This window comes from Gadus chalcogrammus, chromosome 21 (assembly GCF_026213295.1).
Source record: "Gadus chalcogrammus isolate NIFS_2021 chromosome 21, NIFS_Gcha_1.0, whole genome shotgun sequence".
Lineage (NCBI taxonomy): Eukaryota > Metazoa > Chordata > Actinopteri > Gadiformes > Gadidae > Gadus > Gadus chalcogrammus.
In genome coordinates, this window is record NC_079432.1 from 647,810 (window position 1) to 669,298 (window position 21,489).

General features: G+C 51.1%; 3 protein-coding genes across 7 annotated transcripts in view; 1 reads left to right on the forward strand and 2 right to left on the reverse strand.

Moving 5' to 3' along the window:
- Positions 1-14,105, forward strand: part of LOC130374038 (protein CEBPZOS-like) — a 34,508-nt gene extending 20,403 nt beyond the window's left edge. The window contains exons 1-5 of one of the 4 annotated variants that reach the window (XM_056580600.1): positions 11,713-11,922; positions 12,237-12,354; positions 12,480-12,524; positions 13,086-13,195; positions 13,292-14,099. In XM_056580600.1, the coding sequence (XP_056436575.1) occupies positions 12,237-12,354; positions 12,480-12,524; positions 13,086-13,168 (246 nt within the window). In that variant the 5' untranslated portion in view covers positions 11,713-11,922 and the 3' untranslated portion in view covers positions 13,169-13,195; positions 13,292-14,099. Of the gene's footprint in view, positions 1-11,712; positions 11,923-12,236; positions 12,355-12,479; positions 12,525-13,085; positions 13,196-13,291 lie in introns of those variants that run through there. The other 3 variants (XM_056580599.1, XM_056580598.1, XM_056580597.1) reach the window with 3 other exon arrangements.
- Positions 7,144-12,165, reverse strand: LOC130374037 (hepatocyte nuclear factor 3-beta-like). 2 transcript variants are annotated; one of them, XM_056580596.1, is made up of 5 exons: positions 11,538-12,165; positions 11,051-11,454; positions 10,238-10,930; positions 9,395-9,510; positions 7,144-8,827 (listed from the first exon to the last, which is right to left on the reverse strand). In XM_056580596.1, exons 4-5 carry the CDS (start codon positions 9,461-9,463, stop codon positions 7,517-7,519), a joined length of 1,380 nt encoding a protein of 459 aa, XP_056436571.1. In that variant the 5' UTR covers positions 9,464-9,510; positions 10,238-10,930; positions 11,051-11,454; positions 11,538-12,165; the 3' UTR covers positions 7,144-7,516. The 2 variants fall into 2 exon arrangements, with proteins under 2 accessions (XP_056436571.1, XP_056436570.1); XM_056580595.1 differs by lacking the exon at positions 10,238-10,930 and having other exon boundaries at positions 11,358-12,165.
- On the reverse strand, positions 12,273-21,332 carry cebpz (CCAAT enhancer binding protein zeta). The gene is made up of 17 exons (XM_056580591.1): positions 21,131-21,332; positions 19,099-20,609; positions 18,531-18,762; positions 18,061-18,259; positions 17,856-17,944; positions 17,510-17,563; positions 17,082-17,184; positions 16,449-16,517; positions 16,151-16,217; positions 15,873-15,979; positions 15,614-15,674; positions 15,157-15,323; positions 14,848-14,892; positions 14,544-14,639; positions 14,274-14,338; positions 13,937-14,018; positions 12,273-13,376 (listed from the first exon to the last, which is right to left on the reverse strand). The coding sequence occupies exons 1-17, from the start codon at positions 21,326-21,328 to the stop codon at positions 13,207-13,209; spliced, it is 3,315 nt and encodes a 1,104-aa protein (XP_056436566.1). The 5' UTR covers positions 21,329-21,332; the 3' UTR covers positions 12,273-13,206.
- Between the last annotated feature and the right edge of the window lie 157 nt (positions 21,333-21,489).

The following is a 21,489-nucleotide window of genomic DNA, read 5'->3' on the forward strand; positions in this document are numbered from 1 at the left end:
TCTGGGGATTGAACCCTCAACCTCAGTTGAGTTTTATTGGCGGTTCTTTCTTGGTGTGAGTAATGCCGGGCACTCCGTCCGCTCCGACGATACAAAGCCTGCATTCAGCTCACCTGCGTTCCTGCTCCCGCATTCCTCCTGAATCAGTCATTGTTATCGCCGCGACCCTTATGACTTCACGACTTGCACCGCGGCCGAGTATCTGCTACGGCAACACAACCACCGCATTGTACCGTCAACAGCACTTCAAACACCGCCCACCCTGCACCCCTTAACCAAAGAACGCCACCCCTCTCCGTCATCCCGGGTGACGGATCCGCAAAGAAACACTTCGCCCAAGTAGATCTCAAATAAGGGAAGGGTTCGGGGAATGCATGTTCTTTAGAGAGCGAGAGCTCAGCCAAAGACGGATGCCTTGGCAAACACCGAGCGCATACCTAGGCCGGAGTCACCGCGGGGTCAGGAGGGAACCAGGGGAGATCTCCAGCCCCTCTCAGGTCGGGAGTGTTTGACAAAGCCCTTCACACGGCGGCCATTACTCCATTCAGGACCGCGGAGGACGGGTGACGCCTCGAGTGTCGAGTGGAGGACAGTGAGGAGGACAGTGAGGAGGACAGTGAGGAGTCAGTGAGGAGGACAGTGAGGAGGACAGTGAGGAGTCAGTGAGGAGGACAGTGAGGAGGACAGTGAGGAGTCAGTGAGGAGTCAGTGAGGAGGACAGTGAGGAGTCAGTGAGGAGGACAGTGAGGAGTCAGTGAGGAGTCAGTGAGGAGGCTCAGTGAGGAGTCAGTGAGGAGGACAGTGAGGAGACAGTGAGGAGACAGTGAGGAGGACAGCGTGGAGGACAGCGAGGAGGCTCAGTGAGGAGGACAGTGAGGAGGAGGCTCAGTGAGGAGACAGTGAGGAGGACAGTGAGGAGGACAGCGAGGAGGACAGCGAGGAGGACAGCGAGGAGGACAGTGAGGAGTCAGTGAGGAGGACAGTGAGGAGGACAGTGGAGAGGACAGTGAGGAGGACAGCGAGGAGTCACGGCAGGGAGCAGCAGGGGGGGGAACACCGCGGCATCGAAGGGTGAATTCAAAGTTTTGGAAACGTAGGTGTTCGATATGCAACAAGAACCAAAGAAGAGGCGGGAGAAAGTGAATTAATGGCGGGGAATCGGTGGACAGGCTCGGCCCAGATCAGAGACCACTGGGTTTTAGCTAAACATCTGTTTTGCCATTCATAGCGATGTACAAAGACGCTTTCTTAAAGGTGAAAACGGCTTAGCAGAGTTGTATATGGCTTTAAGTCCGGGCCACCCAGGGAGCCGGGGCGGGGGGGGAACGAGAGACTAGACCAAATGTCAACAACAGCTAGAAGTCAGGAAGCTGACAGAGCCGCCACTTTTCATCACAGATCGCAGCCCTCGCAGAAACAAATCAAGGATTTCTTACATTTTTCCAAATGCTAAAGCGTTTCGGGAGCTGGAAAGCGCTCGCTAAACAGCAAATGTCAAGATCAACATTCGTGGTTCCCAAAGCAAACTTTAGCACATGCAGGGACAGACCTGGGCAGCCTCACAGCTGGCCCGAGCTCAAAACGCATCGAACGGTACACAAATCAAAGGACACACTCCAGCGCTAAGTCTCATGATGGTACAATCCAACCGTGAAAAGAGGGTTTTTTATAGTTTTGCAATTAACAAAAATGAGGAAACAGAAAACGTATGAATGTGTTTTTTATGTCCAGGGTTAGGGTTAGGAGATCCACAGCCAACAAAAGGGGAGAGGGTCCAGCTTTGTTGGAGCCGGGGCTCTGCCTTTGTGACTGCTCTGCCACTGAGCAAATATTCCAAACTGCTCATTCTCCCCTGGCCCTATTCTCTCCTCCCAGCACATTGTTTGTGTCCTTGCATTTCATTCTGCCGGGGGAAGATTGCTCTCAGAGCCAGAGAGCAAACAGAGCAGGGGCAGAAAGAGACTCTGCCATCTCCCGTCTGTTCCCAGGAGAACTCACTCCTTTCTGAGGCCCAAGCTGTCGCGCTGAGTGAGGAGTTTATGTCAGAATGCTGAATTAATTGCTTTAAGCCGACGGGGCCGTCCACCTATCAAGCAGGGGTTCTGTTAAACGCCTCTCTGGCCGTGTTTACCTCCACCCCCCTCCCCCTCCCCCCCCCTCTCTGTCATTAAACCTCGCTCCCGCTGTGCAAGCATGTCGAGGAGAACAGGAACGCTGAGCGGTCCGTCTTCGATCGCTTCTATCGGTTTCGCTTCGTCCTCTGTGTGTAACTGTCTGGGAGCGCCCCGAGCTTGTGGGGCGCTGAAGGGGTTTGACCCCCGGCCCAATGGTTCTGGGGTCGAACCCCGATGTCCGCAGCCTGCAGCCCACCTGAGCGCATCGACTGAACCGGTTTGAACCGGATGTGTCACCCCTATCCACTCATTGATCGACCGGATCTCACTGGATCGCTTTACTCCATATAGTCTAGTAGTATCATTTGTACTATATATTAATAATATCGTTCATATGAGTGCTTGAATATAATATGTACTACTATGTTTATACTAGTACCGCTATATATACTTATCCTAGCTGTCTCTGTGATATACAGGGATTGGTTAACCTAGTGATGGTTAGTGCTTGGCACTTGTTTCTATGAACATCGTTACTGTACCGACAGAGACATATTATTGTTTCTTTCTTCTGACAAATGTACTTATTGTAAGTGGCTTTGGACAATGTAAAATGTAAACCATATACTGCTATATATAGAAGTTTGAGAGTATCGACGGTCTGGTTTGTACCCTCAAGCAACCCTTCACCAGATAAAGTGTTTTCCCAATAACCTGGTGCAAGGTACTGATCGATGGTGGTGACCGGGTGCAGGAGGGGTGGAGGTGGGGTTGTTAATGTTTAAACTGACCGGGCTCAACCTGATCTGCACCGACCAAACAAACCTGTGAAGGGCACTCCACTGACCTGACTGTTGGAGCAGGGCGTTAACAGGGCTGGGGGGGGGGGCTCCCCCTCCTCATCCACCCACCGTGTTGTGAAGGGGTGGCCGTGAAGGGGTCTGTGTGAAGGGGTGGCCGTGAAGGGGTTTGTGTGAAGGGGTGGCCGTTTAGACGCTTTTGTCCAAAGTGACTTACAATAAGTACATTTGTCAGAAGAAAGAGAAACAACAATATATCGCTGTGGGTACAGTAAGGATGTTCATAGAACCAAATGCCAAGCACTAACAATCACTAGGTTAACCCATTCCCCGTAGACAACAGAGATAGCTAGGATAAGATGCTACATGATGCTAAATACTATTTTTAAGCGCAAGGATGTACAACATACAATAAGTGTGTAAGAGGGGTGGGGGGGGGGTGTTGCAGAGGGTTTGTGAGCTCTGAATAAGTGACTCTTGATTCAACTTATTCAACGGTGAGCAGAGAGAACTTGATGACGAAGGTGTGCGTATTGTTGCACTGGATCATCACTCTGCTGACATGGTTTCCACCACTAGTCAACAGCCGTTCTGAGTACATTTCCACTGACCATCCATCAAGTGCACCTTGTGTTGTTACCTGTGGAGCGAGCCAGGATGGATGTGGGTTGTTGGAGAGGTTAAATGAGGGACAGACGTTCAGTGTCTCTACAGCAGAGGTTCAGCCTGGAGCTTTTCACGGCCACCAAACTGATCAGATGGCCGACCGGCACGATGATTTGATGGTTATTTGGAGATGGAGAGAGGTGTTGATGATCTGAGGGTCCTTTGGTTCCATAGAGAAGGTTCAGTGAACCCTTGTTCTCAGTTCCTTGTCGTCCTCGGAACGACCAGGAACACGGGGCGTGGTGTGATGTACCCCCATCCCAGGCGCGAGATTGAATCCTGAGTGTAGATTTGTCTCCCTGGACTTGGCATGACGTTTTGTCCTGTTTTTTCCAACAGTTATGGACGACATTTTCCTAAAGTTGTATTTACAGTATACAGTCTGTATTATTACAGTATACATTTACAGAGTAGAGCGGACTCAATGATCACTTATTGAGTCCAACTATTTATGCACTTTTACCTTTGTACTTTTCCACCCTTACATTAAGTAGATATAAAACCGTTGGCCGATCTATTGATCTGATGTTAGCTTTGTCTAATTCATGTGTCTGCTTTAGAAACGTTCCCCACACCGCTTATACCACTAGATAGGTTAGCACGGCTGGCTAGGTTAGCATGCCTAGCTTGGTTAGCACGGCTGGCTCGATTTGCAATCCTGGCTCGGTTAGGACGCCTGGCAAGATTAGCACGGCTGCCAAGGTTAGCAGGGCTGGCTAGTTCAGCCTGGCTCGCTTAAGGTTTGCTAGGCTGTGTATTGCCTTGATTCATCCCTGCTTTCAGTCCTCCATGCCTCTGGTCTTACAGTAGTGATCCCACTGAGGCCACTGACTCCATCCGGGAGCCTCCAGACTCCATTCTCGGGCTGCTGGTTCAAATCCCCATTGAGGGGACGGCCGGCCTCCCGGTGGGACTCATTCTGTTGCTAATGGTGTTAGCTAATGGTGTTAGCTGTGATCCTGGGAGATCAGCGTCTGTGGGTGGTGTCGGGGTGTTGCATTGTACCTACATCTCTAATCCCACTGATCCAACCCTCCCAGGCCCCGGGTCCCTCACCGGCCCCGGGTCCCTCACCCCTCGGCCCGTGGGGGAACCCTGGAGGTTCTCACTGAGGTTAGAACCTAGTGAAGGGTTGCTTGAGGGTACAAACCAGACTGCAGATACTCTCACACTACTCTATACAATAATAAACGGTTTACATTCAGGGCATTTAGCAGAGGCTTTGTCCTCCAATACACACCTTCTGGGAGGTTCTCAGGTTCATGTTCGGCGGTGAGCTCGCTCGCAGAAGCAGGTTCTCGTGGTCTGGGAGTCATGAGGACTGGTGAAATGCGTCAGTGACTAGCTGGTGGTGTTCAGCTTGCGGGGGGAAGCTCGGTTTGTGTGTGTCTGAATACTGGAAGAATCTTTAATCCGTACACACGCTAAAGCTGGGAAATTAAAAAAGGCCCAAATGTTTCAGCAATGATATTCATTTTAGATTATATACTTTTTTCTTAGCGTTGTGTAGTGACTTATTAACCACGCAATTGTAAGGGATTGGCTCTTGAACATCCTTACGATTTGTTTTTGTTTCTATTTCTTCTGACAAATGGACTTATTGTAAGTCTCTTTCTATAAAAGCGTCTGATAAATGCCCTCAATGTAAATAGAGATGAGGATAGTCTAATTTTAGACTATTCCTCATTTTAGGAATAAAAACACGTTACTTCCCTTTTTAATAAGGCAAGGCCTTTACATCTATCAGTGTAGCCTACCTCTGATAACATGAGATTTATTGAAAACCAATTTGTAAAGTGTGTGTGTGTGTGTGTGTGTGTGTGTGTGTGTGTGTGTGTGTGTGTGTGTGTGTGTGTGTGTGTGTGTGTGTGTGTGTGTGTGTGTGTGTGTGTGTGTGTGTGTGTGTGTGTGTGAGATGAGATAGCGCCTGGTTCAGAATGCGGGTCCGCTCAGTGAGTCAATGGCCAGTGTTGACTCAGAGGACACTGTCTACCAATGTAAACGGCTGGTCCCTGAACGTGTCTCCTAAATATTTCGCACCAGTGCGCCAGAATTGGCCGGGCCGCTCGGACTCTCCCCCGGCGCCCGGCGCGTCCGCAACGCTCAAGATGCGCTCTCACTCGCTCCTGTAATGTCTCGCTTTTTATTTCGACATGACGCTGGTGTCGGTTTTTGGTTTTGTGAACCACCCGCTAGACAGGGTCGAACAGGGTCCATGGTGGGGTCTAACGTCCATGGTGGGGTCTAGCTTCCACTTCTCAGCGGGTGGTCGTCTAGGACCAAAAGTCGTCTGATTTTGCTGAAGCGCAACTCAAAACGCGAATATTTCAAACTTGCCTCAACTTTAACGCTAACCTGACCTGTCCTAGTCTGGTCCCGGTAGAGTCCCAGTCTGGTCCCATGGAGTCCCATTCTGGTAGGCCTACCTGGTCCCGGTCTGGACCCAGTCTGAAGCCTGCTCGGAGGCTCTGACTCAACAACACCCAACAGTTCGAAGTCGGCAAGGTTAAATAGATATTAGGCCTACAGAAAATAAATGTTTTTATTTCGAAGGCCTTCCGTTGTTGTGGTTGTTGTTTTTTTCTTTTTTTGTAGGCCTACATTTAGATGTCGGTGTTAGAAGGCTATTGCCTTAATTACAGAAGGGGGAAATTAAATGCCGTTGGCCTATGCCCATAATTGTATGCTAACATTGGAATAGGCCTACATGACGATTCTGAGTTCAAATGTATTTAATGATTTACTTTAGATTTGTGTAAGAACCTTATGAAGTCCTAGACATTGTCAGCATGAAAGACATCAAGAGGAGAAAAAACGATTTAAAAAGAAAGCGTATAATGTTTGGTCCTACGACATTATAGTGTAGGTCCAATATGGGATAGAACCAAAAATTATAGGTCCTGTGTATTGGTCCTTTCCATAGTGTATAGGTCCAATTAAACCAGTGTAAGGCCTAGATCCTTTAGATATCCATAGTCACAGTATATATAGCCTAGCTCTGTACATACCCACAGTGTTGCATATTGTTAAGTTTTATTCTAAGGTCTGGTTTGATCTTTCTTTTAAATGTAGTTTTTTTAAACGGGTCCTAAAAGAGCCTACTTTAAAGGAAGTGGGCCTACAGCCGTCAGAATAACCAAATAACGAATGCGGAACGAATTATACTCGGAATGATCCCTTCAGGCTCGAGTTGCTTATCTGGTATCCACTGAGGGCCTTTGATTGGGGCGCGGGTTCGAGTCCGCGGTGTTATCGGCAGATCAGCCGGCCTATTGTTCTCTGTTCTCCGCGTCTTATCTCGGCACTTCTCGGTGACCTGCAGCTCAGACGTCATCTCTGGAGATTAGTAGCCTATTAAATGCATCGTCCAAAAAATAACGGATATATTCGATTATAATTAAAATAGAGAAAATTAAGGTTTATCTTCTTTGATTTAAATTGTATAATCTAAAGTTAAAACAATTAGGCCCAGTATATAATACCTTTCACTCATTATTGGAATCATTTAAATCGCCTATTTGAAATATTTTTCCCGGATTTCCCAATACCTTTTTACTAGAATAAAAAATAACATTTTAGGAGACAACATTCAGATTATATTTTAATATAAAGATTTTTTTTCTAGACAAATACGGATGGCATTGTTCGTTTATTTACGTCGCATCCTTAGAAAAGAGCATCACGGAGCTGCTCCCACAGACCCTCCGGACGGGGCTCCAACACCTCAGCCAACCAACGAACCAAGCGCTCATTTATACAAATACACGGTCCGTCTCACAGTCCCCTAGTCCCGGGTACAGTCCCGGGTCCAGTCCGCTCCGACAGCCCCCCAGTCCGGGGTCTAGGCCGCTCCGACAGCCCCCCAGTAGTCCCGCGTCCAGGCCGCTCCGACAGCCCCCCAGTATAGTCCCGGGTACAGCCCCAGGTCCAGGCCTCTCACGTGGAGTTCATGACAGGCCGGGAGTACACCCCCTGGTAGTAGGAGGTGTCGGCGGGCGTGGAGCCATCGAACGAGGCCTTGGCGGCCATGGGCCCCATGCAGAGGGCCCCTGAGCCGGCGGTGGACCCGTACCCGTAGCCCATGACCTGGTCGTACGTCCGCAGGTCCATCCTGTGCTGCTGGTGGCTCTGCTGCTCCGACATGAGGTTGTTGATGGAGAACGGGTGGTTGAAGGAGTAGTGGTGATGGAGCGGGTGGTGCTCAGGTTTCAGCTGTCCCGCGGTGTGCGCGTCGTGCACGAGCACCGAGTGCGGGTGATTGGGATGATGATGATGATGATGATGGGCGAAGAGCTGGTGCGTCTGGAGCGCGGGAGACGGAAGGCGCGCGGGGCTGGTGGTGGACACCTCGTGCTCCCGCAGCGGTTTGGACTCGCTGGCCGCCGCCGCAGCTGCGCGCTTGGTCTCCTTCACCGGGGACGCGTGCACGTGCGGCGACTCGGTCCCCGCGCCGCGGCTGTCCGTGCAGCTGGCCACCGCGCCCGCTTCGCACGAGGGCTTCCCCCCCGCGGCGGGCTCCTTGCACACCTTGATCTCGCACTTGAAGCGCTTCTGCCGCCGGAGGTAGCAGCCGTTCTCGAACATGTTTCCCGAGTCGGGGTGCAGCGCCCAGAACGAGCCCTTTCCGGGCTTGTCGGAGGAGCGCGGGACCTTGATGAAGCAGTCGTTGAAGGAAAGCGAGTGGCGGATGGAGTTCTGCCAGCGCTGCTGGTTCTGCCGGTAGAACGGGAACAGGTCCATGATCCACTGGTAGATCTCGTTCAGGGTCAGCATCTTGGAGCCGGACTGCTGCAGGGCCATCGTGATCAGCGAGATGTACGAGTACGGGGGCTTCGCGTGCGTGTAGCTCCGCCGGTAGGATTTCGGTGGCTCGCGCGCGCGGCCAAGGTTGGCCTGGTGGCCACCGTAGACCGGGCTCATCACGGACACGCCGCCGTAGGGCGTCAGAGCGTTCATGGACGCGGACTGCGCGCCCAGGGGGCTCGTGCTGCCCCCTCCCGCGGACATCATCCCCCCCGCGGCGGCGCCCATCGCGTGCATTGCCCCGGTGCCCGGGGACATCCCGGGCACGGCGTGGTGGTGGTGGCTGACCCCCCCGCCAGGGTTCATGTAGGACACGTTGACCGGGCTGCCGGCCATGCCGCCCCCGCCCGGGAGGCCGGACATGCCGGGGGGGGCGCTCATGTAGCCCCCCATGGTGGTCATCCCGAGGCCCCCCGCGGTGAGGCTCCCGAACGAGGAGTAGCTCTGGAGGAGAGGAGACGAGGATCAGTCATCGATGCTTTACATGAGGAACGGCGCAAAATGAACCACAAAATATTCATCGTAACAATAATCCAGAACCAATTAGTGAATAAGAGAGTTAGAAAATCCACTGAACACTTTCTATCAATATAACGAGCATGAATGAACATCTTCGAATGGATGAAACGAGTTTAATTAGAGGAGATCATTAGAAAGCACTTGTGTGTTGTGATGTTATCATTAATCCGACGCGGTTGTCTCCGTGATTCTCTGCGTTTTAGGGTCCGTGTCGGGAGATCCAGACCTGCTCGGCTCGTCGGGTCAATATTTGATCGCAAAAGTTAATATTATCTCAAGGCTAATACTGAGGGTTGTATAAACAGCGCGATACTACATATAAACGGTACACTCATAGACACACCGACACACACCGACACACACACACACACACACCAAGACAAACACAAACACACACGCGTACACACACACACACACCGATACAAACCACACTCACACACACAAACACAAACCGATACAGACAACCTCACACACACACAAACACACACCCACCTCGGCGTCCCCGTAGTATCCGCTCCAGTCTGCGTGATCGTGGCCTTCCATTTTCACGGCGCTCAGCATTGTGAGGCTCGGAGCGACTGAGTCCTCTCCCCGCGTCTCGCTCAGACCTGGAGGGGAGAGGAGGGGAGGGGTGGGGGACACCGCCGCCGGCACAACCCCTAATGAATGGACGGATCCCAGGGTCTGGGCGCCTGGGGGGCGGAGCCTCTGTCCTCTGTGGACCAATCAATGGTCAGCACAGGTAGTGTAGGGTCTGGAATAAAACGCCTTTGAAAATGTAAAACGTAAATATGTGTTTGTTTATTCAAGGCGTACGCTAAGGACAAGCTTTTCTCACGTTCGGCGGATGAAAGTCACTGGAATGTTTGGCGTTTTTAATAGTTATGGGATCGCTGATTGGCTCTGAACAGAGCGATGCCCCGCCCTGTACGCTCGGACCCTTGGACCGCGCGCTCAGCCTCGGAGCTCAGGTTGAGCCGCGACGTCTGAGTGACATATTAATGTTTTATTATTGACACGGCGACACTAGAAACCAAACCAATCTTCCCCAATTACAGAGTATTCCGTGTGAAGCGCCGCTAGGCCTATATGCTGTATAAATAGGGCTGTATTTTTATACGGATGTAAATATAGGCCTATCTTAAAAGATTAAAGATATATAGGCCTATCAATATATATATCGATGTAGGCCTATATATAAATATCTAGAGATATAAATATATAAACAGATATAAATATATAAACAGATATAAATTATATTTACACACAGAAGATGGATAGAGGGATAAACGAAAGACATCGGATGACGGTTGCTTATTTAGGCTATAGGCCTACCTTGTTTACTCCGAGTCCGTCGGTCCTTATTGATCGAGTCTCTGCGATAAGAACGAGTCCGCGTTCACCGAATCTCGATTCCACACATTTAGTAAATATGTGATCATCCTCGAAATAACACTTTCATTAGTCAACAGAGCTTTTCCTAAACCTGCTGTTATTTGACAAAAGGGCTATTTAATCCATTTATTTGTCTACAGTCATGTTCTTAACAAAATATATTAAAAAAAAACATTGTTGCTATCGAGTTTTATGAATGATTATTATAGCCCTATAATGGACTTTAGGCTGAATCATTAATATGTATGTGAAGGCGATCCTTAACATTATGGTAATAAACCATACTATTTGTAGAAGGCTAATTGATCCGATGAATGCCTTCTGCTCAGGATAAAAACATCCCTTAGAAGCGTTAAGTTGAACCTATAGAAAATCTCTCATCTGAATTCACTGCGTTATAGGCATTCCCGGTCAGATATCTGGGCTACACAGGCCTACAGCTAATAATGTATAAAATGTAATGGATAATAAATAACTTTTTATTATATATAGGCTAGTAGGCCTATATCATATGAATTGGTCTGTAGATAGACGGTTTCAGTGAATCCAAACACGCCCACTGAGTTGAGTCGCGAGGAGCCGTCTCCACTTTGCAGTGCAGCGGTTGATGGTTCGAGACCCGGCCCGCGGCCCCTGTTATGACCAGAATTAGAATATAATCACTATTCATGACAGAAGTCTGGCTCGGATGTTCTCATCTCACCCTGACCTGTCAGTCAAAGCGGTGACATTAAATATTTAGCATTGACTCACCGAAGCCAATTCACTTACAGAATCCCTCCGTTACTGCGGTTTACACAGAAGACACTTTTAGAATTCAGTCTCTGGTGCGACGGTCTGATATGAATTAATCAAAAGGTGGAAACAAGGCGAAAAAAAACATAATTCCATGTCTTCTCAGAAGACAAGACAAGTCTACCTCTCTCTCGCCCCCCCCGCGGCTGGGGTCCGTGGAGGGAAACTGACTGCATTTATACCGCGCTTTTCTAACCGGTGGCCATTCAAAGCCCTTTACAATATATCGATCCTGCCACTTTCCGGTGACCAGCCCACCCGATACCTTCTGAGCCACATGCCGCCCAGCCCGGGTGGGCTGGGTCCGGTGGAGGTCTGGTCTGGTAGACTGGTCTGGTGGTCGTGGACGGACAGGGTCTGGTCTGGTAGAGTAGAGAGGGGTGTGTTGGACTGAGTCTGGGTCCATGGAACATGGGTCAATGGTTCGATTCCCAGTGTGACTCACATGTGATAATGGTGGTTATGGTATAGTTTAGTTTGTCAGCGACCTCATCATCGGTTGTCCATGTGAACATTTACATTTAAATGAAGAATACACTATGAGAACCGACATTCAGTTGCACACTTAAACATTCAATCAACACATGTGCTCAGTAACCAAATATTATAAAACGAACACATTCGTTTCGACTTCTGACATATTTGTGCCAACCGGGACTCCGTACTCCGGAAGTCGAATGCATATATCAGATATCCGCGGTGTGTAGTCCTTAGTTGTAGTCCTCGGAGTTGTAGTCCTGCCGACAGTGGAACTTTTGGTTGTCTTAAGATCCACGGTTCATATCCTCCAGCTGGTGTGACTCAAACCACGGTACGTCTGATGTTCAGCGGTGAGTAGCGGTCCACCTGAGGTCATGTTCATGAGGACCAGACAGGGTTGCCAGATTGGGCCAGATTTCCCTCACAATCTGGGAACCCTGCCCACAGAAGTACCAGCTACTACTGTCGTAAAACGATAGCCAGCCATAGATTTAAGACTAAAGCAGGTTACACAAAGCTTGTTCGTGATTCAACCATTCTCTCTACGACTACGCACTGAGGTAGAGATGCTAGGTATGATTGCAAAGTGTTTGTACGGCTTTCTGATCGCGGAATGTGCTGTGCTGTTATGCCATGATCTCGCTGTAACCCGCGGGATCTGCAGATGGCCCCCAGGACGCTCGAGCCCCTGGCCAAGCGGCTCTTCAAAGGCCTCATCGCCCTCGAGCTGCTAGGTGTGTTCGGCGCGTACGGCCTCTTCCACAAGATGAACACGAGTCAAGGTACGGCTTTAAAAACGGTTTATTGAACAGCAAAAAATAATGACATATAAAGGGTAATCTGACGGACATTTCAACGTGTCCGTTTGATAGTATGTACACATTTAAACCGTCACTCTGTCCCGTAGACTTCAGGAACACCATGAACCGACGGCTCCCGTCTGTACTGGAAGGTAAGAACGATATTATGCTATTTTATTTAGAAGGACTAAGGCGTAAACTGCTGCAGTGAGCTTTAAAGATCGGCACACCAAGTGAAAACCAATCCCTCTATAACAGCCAATGAGAAGAGCAATTTAAACGGGCCCATCTTCTGATTGGTCACAACAAGGCAATCCACTGGTGGTGACGTCACAAGTGGGAGGGTCCACCCTCCAGTACAGTCCCACTTGTAATGTCAAAGGATCAATAAAAATAAAATAAAAACGTTTGTAATGGCTCATCAGCCTTATAGCAGGTGGTAAAAACGTGCCCGTTAAGATATCAGTTCAATTGTGAGATTGCCAATATTTAATCCTTGATTGCATATGAAATGCTTCGGGTCCAAACACAAAACATGGACGTCCCTCATCACCCATTGGCTGGTCAGTCATCCCTCTCGTTTAGAACGTTGACGTAACTCGTGAACTTTGTTAGCTACAAACATGACAGAAAACGCTTTGTCCAAACCGTCCAGTCCGAACTCTGAACCTCCACTCTCCTGAATGAGACTTAAATACGTCTTTCCCTTCCAGTATACTACCAGTCCAACGAATGGGCGGGGGTCTACGGCATCCGGGAGCAGGACCACCAGACCTGGTCCTCTAAGTCCGACTGACCCCCCCAGCACCAGAACCAGAACCAGGTCAGAGGAAGTTACTTCTTCTTCTTGAAAACCTTTTTGGCCATTTTGGCTTTCCCCGCCACCTTGGCCTTAACAAAGTCCTTCTTCTTGTTGAAGGCGGTCTTCTTCTTCCTCAGGGTCTGGGCGTCGCGGCCTTGGACCCAGTCGTCTCGCTGGGACTCCCACTTCAGCTGCTTCAGCCCTGGGGGGGGAGAGAGGGGTGAGGGGGGGAGAGAGGGGTGAGGCTGCGTTCTGATACCAGAGTCCCGCTCCATGGCTTCGGGAACAAACCCGTCTGCATCGTCAACCCGGTCCGCAAAGATCTCTCAAAGTCGGACATCAGGAGAACGTAAATCCCGACGAATGATATGAACTCTACAGATTTCTTCTACGGACTTGAGGTTGAGGTTGCTGACGTTGTTCATAACCCCCTCATGAAGCAGCACTCTGATATTACCATAGCCATAACCATGATTGGTCCCTTCAAAGGGAAGGACGTCTCTAAGCGCTGTGACGGGGCCAGGACCTCTGGGACTTATAGCTTCATCCGGCTAGCATCTAGCTACTATAATAAAGTTATAATTTAACCAGCAACGATGGTTTGTGTTTCATCTCTCTGCGTTTCCGGTTTCTCCTTAATATGCACGTGGAATATTTTACACTGTAAAAATTGTATTCTGAATGTTCTCCCCTCAAAGGTCAGCTTTTGTAATTCTTCCAGAACCCTCGGGCTCGCGTGCGCTGGTTCAAACCGGACCCTACCTGCTTTGTCTTTGTTGGCCATGGCGTTCATCCCGATGTTGTCGAACTTGGAGCCGGCGTTCTCGTCCAGCATCGATCCGAACTGAACACAAAAACAAAAGTTAGCGTGGCCAGCGGTAAGCGGGTCGCACTTCCCAGCAGCCTCTAGGTTCGGTCCTCAAAGGTCTGGGTCCCAGTAGGACCTTGGACTGGTCTAGACAGGACCGGTCCCGTCAACAGAGTCAAAGTCCTCCTCAGACCGGTCCTGCCAGCCAGGGCTGGCCCAGTACGAGTCCCAGTACGAGTCCCAGTACGAGTCCCAGTCCGACCAGTCAGGACCGGAGTACATGTTGCTCACCTCCTCAGCCGACGTGAACAGGCCGGCGTCCTTCCTCCCCCTCTTCCTCTTCCCTCCGGCCGGTCCTGGTAGGAAACACGACAGTTAGTGACTGGGTCTGGTTCTACCTGGACTGCAGGGGGCGCTATACCGGGGTGGACCCCGCCCGGGGCAGAGCTCCTCAACACAATCCAGCAGTTTGAGCTCCGCCCACTCTGACGCTGTGAACAGATTCAAGATTACCCAGGATCCTTAGCGAACAGACCAACCCAGAGGTTAAGAGGCACTGACCTATGGAGCCGGAGAAGTCCAGCTCTGCAGGAGCCTTCCTCTTGTTCTTCTTACTGGGGGGTGCGGCTTCTGGAAGCCCCTCCTCTTCTTCGGAATCTACACAAAACCAACCAGGTGAGCTTCTTCATTGTTGGTGGAAAACGGCACCATGCATTTGAATTGAACGAGTGAATTCAACTTCTTGGCAGCTGAAACACGATGAACTGCTTTTGAGCTGTTTGCTTGAAACATGACCTCCATCACTTCCTGTGTGTTGAACAATTGTGTGTTTGTTGTGACGGTGTCTGTGTGCGTTCCCACCCACCATCAAAAGCGAAATCTTCATCGTCACCTTCCTCGAGCTCAGGAACTGCAGAACCAGAGAAAAGAAGATCATCAGATCAGAACTAGTACAAGTCCCCTTTACATTTATCTTTAGCAGACGTTATATCGCTGTCGGTACAGTAAGGATGTTCATAGTACCAAGCACTAACATTTACTAGGTGCACCCATTCCCTTTATACAACAAAGACAGCTAGGATAAGACGCTACACAATGCCTAAGTTCTATTTTTAAGTGCAAGTTTCCAAGTTAAGACACAAATGAAGGTCTGAAACCACAGCATCTTCCTCACCCTCCTCATCGTCGTCGTCTTCGTCGTTCACGAAGGTCCCTCCCTCCTCCCCCATCTCGTCTCCGAAGTCCTCCTCGTCCAGGCTCCCCAGAGAGATCTCGTCGTCGTCCAGGTCGTCCAGGTCCGAGTCATCCGAGTCTGACTCATTGGTCGGAGTCTTCACGTTGCTACGGGAGACGAGAGAGAGCCGTCAGCAGGTGACCAATCACACGCTGTAGTAAGGTCTGAGGTGGACAGACAGGCAGGCTGACTAACAGAGCACAGATCATCCTACTGAGCTGGACAGACAGACAGGCTGACTAACAGAGCAATCGTCAGACAGGCTGACTAACAGAGCACAGATCGTCCTACTGAGCTGGACAGACAGACAGACAGGCTGACTAACAGAGCACAGATCGTCCTACTGAGCTGGACAGACAGACAGACAGGCTGACTAACAGAGCACAGATTGTCGTACCCAGCGAAGTCCAGGTTGACGTCCCCAAGGTCTGTGTAGTACGAGTCTCCTTCCACCGAGTCTGGACGGAGAAGACGATTCAGACGCATTGTTAACAAGCGACACACATCGTCTACACACACCTGCTAATGTATCTATGAAGCAGTTACATAACTAGGAATATAAGAACAATCAAACGATTTATCCAGATAAGTTATGTTTGTACCTGACGCCCTCAAAGCTTTTATTTTATCTATTTCTCATCTTGGTCCAATCTTACCGAGAATCCTCTCAAACTCGTCGTCCTCCACGTCCTCTAAGCTCTCTGTGTCGCTGCCCCCTGGTGGCCGGCGGAGGAACTTATCCGCGGCACGCTTCTTAAAGTACCTGCGAGGGGAATTAGTAATCCAGAATAGATAGTAGATGTTATATTGTAGTAATGCTACAATACTGCGTTAGTATAAAGAGTTATACTGTAGTAATTCTACCATACAGTGTTAATGTAACAGGTTATTGCTAGCCATGATGAATGATCAGTTAAAGGAATACGGTTCTTACCGGTGGAAGAACACCTGGTCCACGGGGATCTGGCTCTCGTCCTTATCCAGGAACTCCTTGCAGTTCACTGACAAAATAAACAACAAAGGGTTAACCAAGAGTTACCACAGTCCATCAAAATTGCGTTTTAATACCCTGTTTAGTTCCCGTTTAAATGATCTGGCAGCAAGAGGGACCGTGATTTAAATACAATCTTCTGAGGAGACAAATGTTTTCTAAAGTAAATGAGTTTGAAGGTCAAACGTGAAGACAGTGTATATCAGTGGGTGTCTCCATCCTGGAGCACACGGTCTCTCACCGGCCAGCGAGCGGATCTTGTTCTGGGCCAGCTTATGCTGCGGACGCATCACCGTGGCCTCCGTGTTCTCTACAGAACAGGACAGACGTTAGACATGGAACAAGACCGTCACTGTGTTCTCTACAGGACAGACGTTAGTCATGGAACAAGACCGTCACTGTGTTCTCTACAGAACAGGACAGACGTTAGTCATGGAACAAGACCGTCACTGTGTTCTCTACAGAACAGGACAGACGTTAGACATGGAACAAGACCGTCACTGTGTTCTCTATAGAACAGGACAGACGTTAGACATGGAACAAGACCGTCACTGTGTTCTCTACAGAACAGGACAGACATTAGGCATGGAACACGTTCTTTCAGCGGTCTGATGCTCAGCTCTGAACAGTTGAATGCTCTGATCCGTTAATAAAATCAATGTTCAGTTTTACATTTGATTTTGTTTCTGTAAGCCATCATATTTTATACAATGAGTGTTGAACTTCTAAACATTACGGTGTTAACCTTTCAGACTATCGTCCCTGTAAATGCAGTTATAAATCGGTGTATTTTATTATTTACATAATCTACTTTAAATGTTCCCATTCAAGTGAGAGAGAGGGAGAGAGATGTAGATATAGATATATTGATTACGTTTTCCCTTCAGCTGCTTGGGGTTCCTGAAGACGAAGCGGTCGAGGAAGCGGATCAGAGTGAAGTCCTGGAGCGGATCTCCAGTGTACTGGACTGAGTCCCCCTGGTCAGAGGAGATTCAGGGTTATCACCATGGTTACAGCAGAGACACACACACACACACACACACACACACACACACACACACACACACACACACACACACACACACACACACACACACACACACACACACACACACACACACACACACACACACACACACACACACACACACACGTCATTTAGCCGGATGATCTCAGTAACGGACGCTACGGAACAGACCCCCCCCCCGACCGGGCTGGGTGGTTTGACCCCCGACCGGGCTTGATCTCCTCCGACGTGGGAGGAGCTAGAGACGGGTGTGGGGGGGGGGGGTGGAGCTGTACCTGCAGGATGGTCTTGGCAAACAGGGAGACGGACGGGTGGAAGTGGAGAGACAGCTGGACGAGAGAGACGGTTCAGGAGAGGAAGAGAGAGACACGCGTCAGCCACTCATTGATACCGTTTACACCGTTGGTCCTGGCTGTTCTGTTTGTCTTTATTCTAGCATCTATTTATGTTTTCCTGAGCACTACTTTATACGTTGCTGCACCATATCTTATCCTGTGTCTCCCACTACCACTGTGACTAAGGAATGTGGGATTAATTATGTTCATCCATTTAAGGTTAAAGAATGATCGCCCCGGAGTCCCATTTCTACGTATCCATGGTTACTGGTCCGGCTACACCCACCTGCTGGAGCTCCCATAGTGTGGTCCGGTCCGCCCCGCAGAACATGGGGTTCCTGTGTAAGGGGTCGTAGGTCTCCGTCTTCTTGCCCCCTGGAAGGACAGGAAGTCAGCCCACAGACGGGAAGTTAAAAGCGGGTGGTTTTCTCGTCAAGGCGCAGGTCGTTAGCGGATGTCGTTAACGAGCTGTGTGGAGTGATCTCCGTTACCTTCCAGGTTCTGGTGGTGTACCCATGATCCTTTGGGCTTTGGTTTCTCTGGCACTGGCTTCTCCTCATCGTCCTCCTCCTCGTCCTCCTCCTTCACCGCCGCCTTCGTCTCTTCTTCCACCACCTTGTCGGCGTCTACAAACCGCTCCTCTTCGTCGTCCTCCTCGGCCAGGTCTTTGAAGTTCTCCTCGTCACCCGCCTGAGAAGAGACAAAGGCTGCTGACCTATCCCACACACACCGGGTGGACGGACGCGCCCACTCGGGCAAAACTAAAACACAGGAAGAGGCACGGCTGGTAACAGCTGATCCCCTCCCGCCTGGTGGCCTTACCCCCCCCTCTAACCCTCTCCCTCCTCCATCTCCTCCGGGAGGAGGAGATGGAGGAGGGAGAGGGTTAGAGGGGGGTGTAAGGCCACCACGCTCCCACCTGGTGGCCTTACACCCCCCCTCTAACCCTCGCGCTCCTCACCTCGTTCTCCTGCAGCATGAGCCTCAGCCCGGGCTTGGCCTTCATGACCTCCGACACCAGGAAGAGCGCCCCGCAGGCGAAGGTGGCGTTCTGCTCGCAGCTGACCTGCAGCAGCCGCTTGACGAAGGCCCTGACGCGCCGCAGCACCACGTCCGCCTTCAGGGACTTGTAGAGCAGGTTGAGGAACATGCTCTGTCTGGAGCAGGCGCTCAGCCCGGGGTCCAGAAGCTTCCTGTGAGGAGGAGGAGGAGGAGGAGGAGGTATGGTGACGACGAGGTGGCACAAAAGAAAGGTCTCACTTAGTGTCTCCTCGGAGACTGAAGAAGACCAAAACAAATGAACAGAATCATGAATCGCTCTGGCGTCAACTCCGAGTTGACGCTCAAGCCTACAGTCACATTCTGTGTGTTCATATTTCATTTTCTGCTCCTCACTGTGTGTGTGGGAGAGTCAGTGTGTGTGTGTGTGTGCGCATTCACTTCCTGTATTCCTGCTGTGACACCCAACCCCCCCCCGTTCTGTCCACCACCTCCCAGAACCGACCAATCGCGCGGCTCCCCCTCCTTACTTGTAGAGCGCCACGTAGTAGCGGTCCGACACCGACTGCTGCGAGTCCATGACCTGGAAGAGCAGCATGAGCGCCTGCACCGCCGTGTTGAACTTGACGGCGTGCACCACCTTGAACAGCGTGTCCAGCTGCTCCTTCACCTTGTCGTCCCCGGCGACGGCGTAGGGGTAGGCGCGGTTCACGCCCGACAGCAGCGCGCCCAGCATCTTGGACTCCACGTCCGCCTTCTTGATGCACGCGCGGAAGAAGGTGAAGTAGACGGAGATGAGGCGCCCGGCCAGCTCCGCCTCCTCGTGGCTGAGCAGCACCTGGCTCAGGAAGCACACGGCGTAGTACTGCGCCTTGCCGCTGATGTTGGGCCGGAACATGAGGCGCTCCACCTCGCCGCACACCACCGCCTTCATGTTGGGGTGGCGGTGGAGCAGCGTCTCCAGCAGGTGGGACGCGCGCGCCGCCATCTTGTACTCGGGGTCGCCCAGCTTGTTGACGACCTGGACCAGCAGCGCCTTCTCCTGCTCGGGCCGCTGGGACAGCAGCTCGTGCGCCGTGGCCAGCGCCTTGCTCTTGGTGGCCGCCACGCTGTCCCGGGACACCTCCTCCAGCGCCACCACGAACTCCGCCACCAGCGCCTTCAGGCGGTGCTCGAAGAACCACAGGATGAGGCGGCGGTCGCGGGAGTCGCGGTTCCCGCTGGCGCGCTCCTCCAGCGTGTCGAACGGGTGCTGGGCGAACGAGCGCAGCTTGCGGTCGGCGGGCAGCAGCTCCGACAGCAGCAGCTCGCGCAGCGTGTCCAGCGCCATCAGCCCCATGCGCCGGCCCCCCTTCTTCTTCACCATGGCGATGAGGCTCTCCACGTGCTGCAGGCCGTGCACCGGCGCGTCCTGCAGCAGCACCGTCATGGCGGCCATGCGGTCCACCAGCGTGCCCTTGGACACAACCGTCTTCATCCAGGCCGAGTTGGCGCCCTTCTGCAGGCTCTTCTTGCTGCGGTACTGGCCCTCCTCCGCCTCGTACAGCCGCGCCGCCAGCGCCTTGTAGGCCGCCACCTGGGCCTCGTCCTGGGGCTCGCCGCAGCCCTCCGTCGTGTACTCCAGGTCGAACCACTTCCCCCCCGGCTTGATCAGCAGCAGCGACCGCTGGTGGAACTCGAACACGTCCGCGCTCTGCTTGGCCTTCTTCACGCCGCCGCCCGCCGCCGCCGCCTCTTTGGTCTTCTTGGGTTTCTTCGTCTCCGCGGCGACGGCGGGTTTGCCGTCGGCTTTCGGCGCCGCTTTGGTCTCCGAGGGCTCGCCGCCAGCGGGAGCTTTCTTGTCCTTTTTTTTCTTGGTGCTGCTGCCGCTTCCGAACTCGTCGTCGTCGGCGACTGTCTGGAGGGAGGCGTAGGCCCGGACGCCGAGCTTGGTGATGAACTTCTCCAGCTCCCCCGGCTCCAGGTCGTCGATGGCGCCCTTCTTCCCGCCATCGATCAGGTCGTGGTTGTCGTTGATGCCCGACAACAGCAGGAAGTCCGACTAACGGGGAGAACACACAGAACACCACGTTAATACACAATGAGCAGTCCTCCATCATCTTACTACCACCAATGATCTTCATCGGTCTTTCTCTGACCCTCTGTCGGTTTCTTCTGTTATTCTATCCAAAGCAACTTACAGTAAGTACATTTGTCAAAAGAAAAAGTTACCAAAAGCCATGGTGACGGAAACTCTAACGTTAATCAGGAGTTACCCACTCTTTGCAAACGGAGATCCCTGATTAACGGTTAACTTGGATGACAACGTCAATCGTGTTATTACGCATTTACTACGTTCGGCTCTTAAGTACGTGAATAAACAGCCTGGGTGATTTGGTCTGTGTGACCAAGCCTATGATCTGGTCTAAGGACTGGTCGGTGTGAACTGGTCTGTGTGAACCGGTCTATATGAACTGCTCTTTATTATCTGGTCTCGGTGATCTGGTCAGTATTAAAGGGTCCGTGTGAACTGGTCTGTGTGAACTGGTCTATATGAACTGGTCCGAGTGATCTCAGACGTACCTTCTTTCCTCCCAGCAGCAACACGTCGTCCAGGTTGAGCTCTCCATCGTCCTCCTCCTCCTCATCCTCCTTCTGATCACCATCTTCATCTAAATACTCACTTTCAGGCTTCGGCTCCTCTTCAACAGTTGTATTATTACTCTTGACAACCGCCTTCTGGAACTTGTTTTTCGATGCCATGCTGACTGCAACCAGCATGGAGACCAGCTGACCCGGAAGTGAACGCTCAGCGTCGACTAGGAAATGCTCTCCGAAAATAAAATTAAAGTCCACGCATATTTTAATAATCTACAAATTATTCAGGCAAATAATTTAAGTAGGAGAAATATTAAACGGCGGTTTAATGTTTTAATATAAGC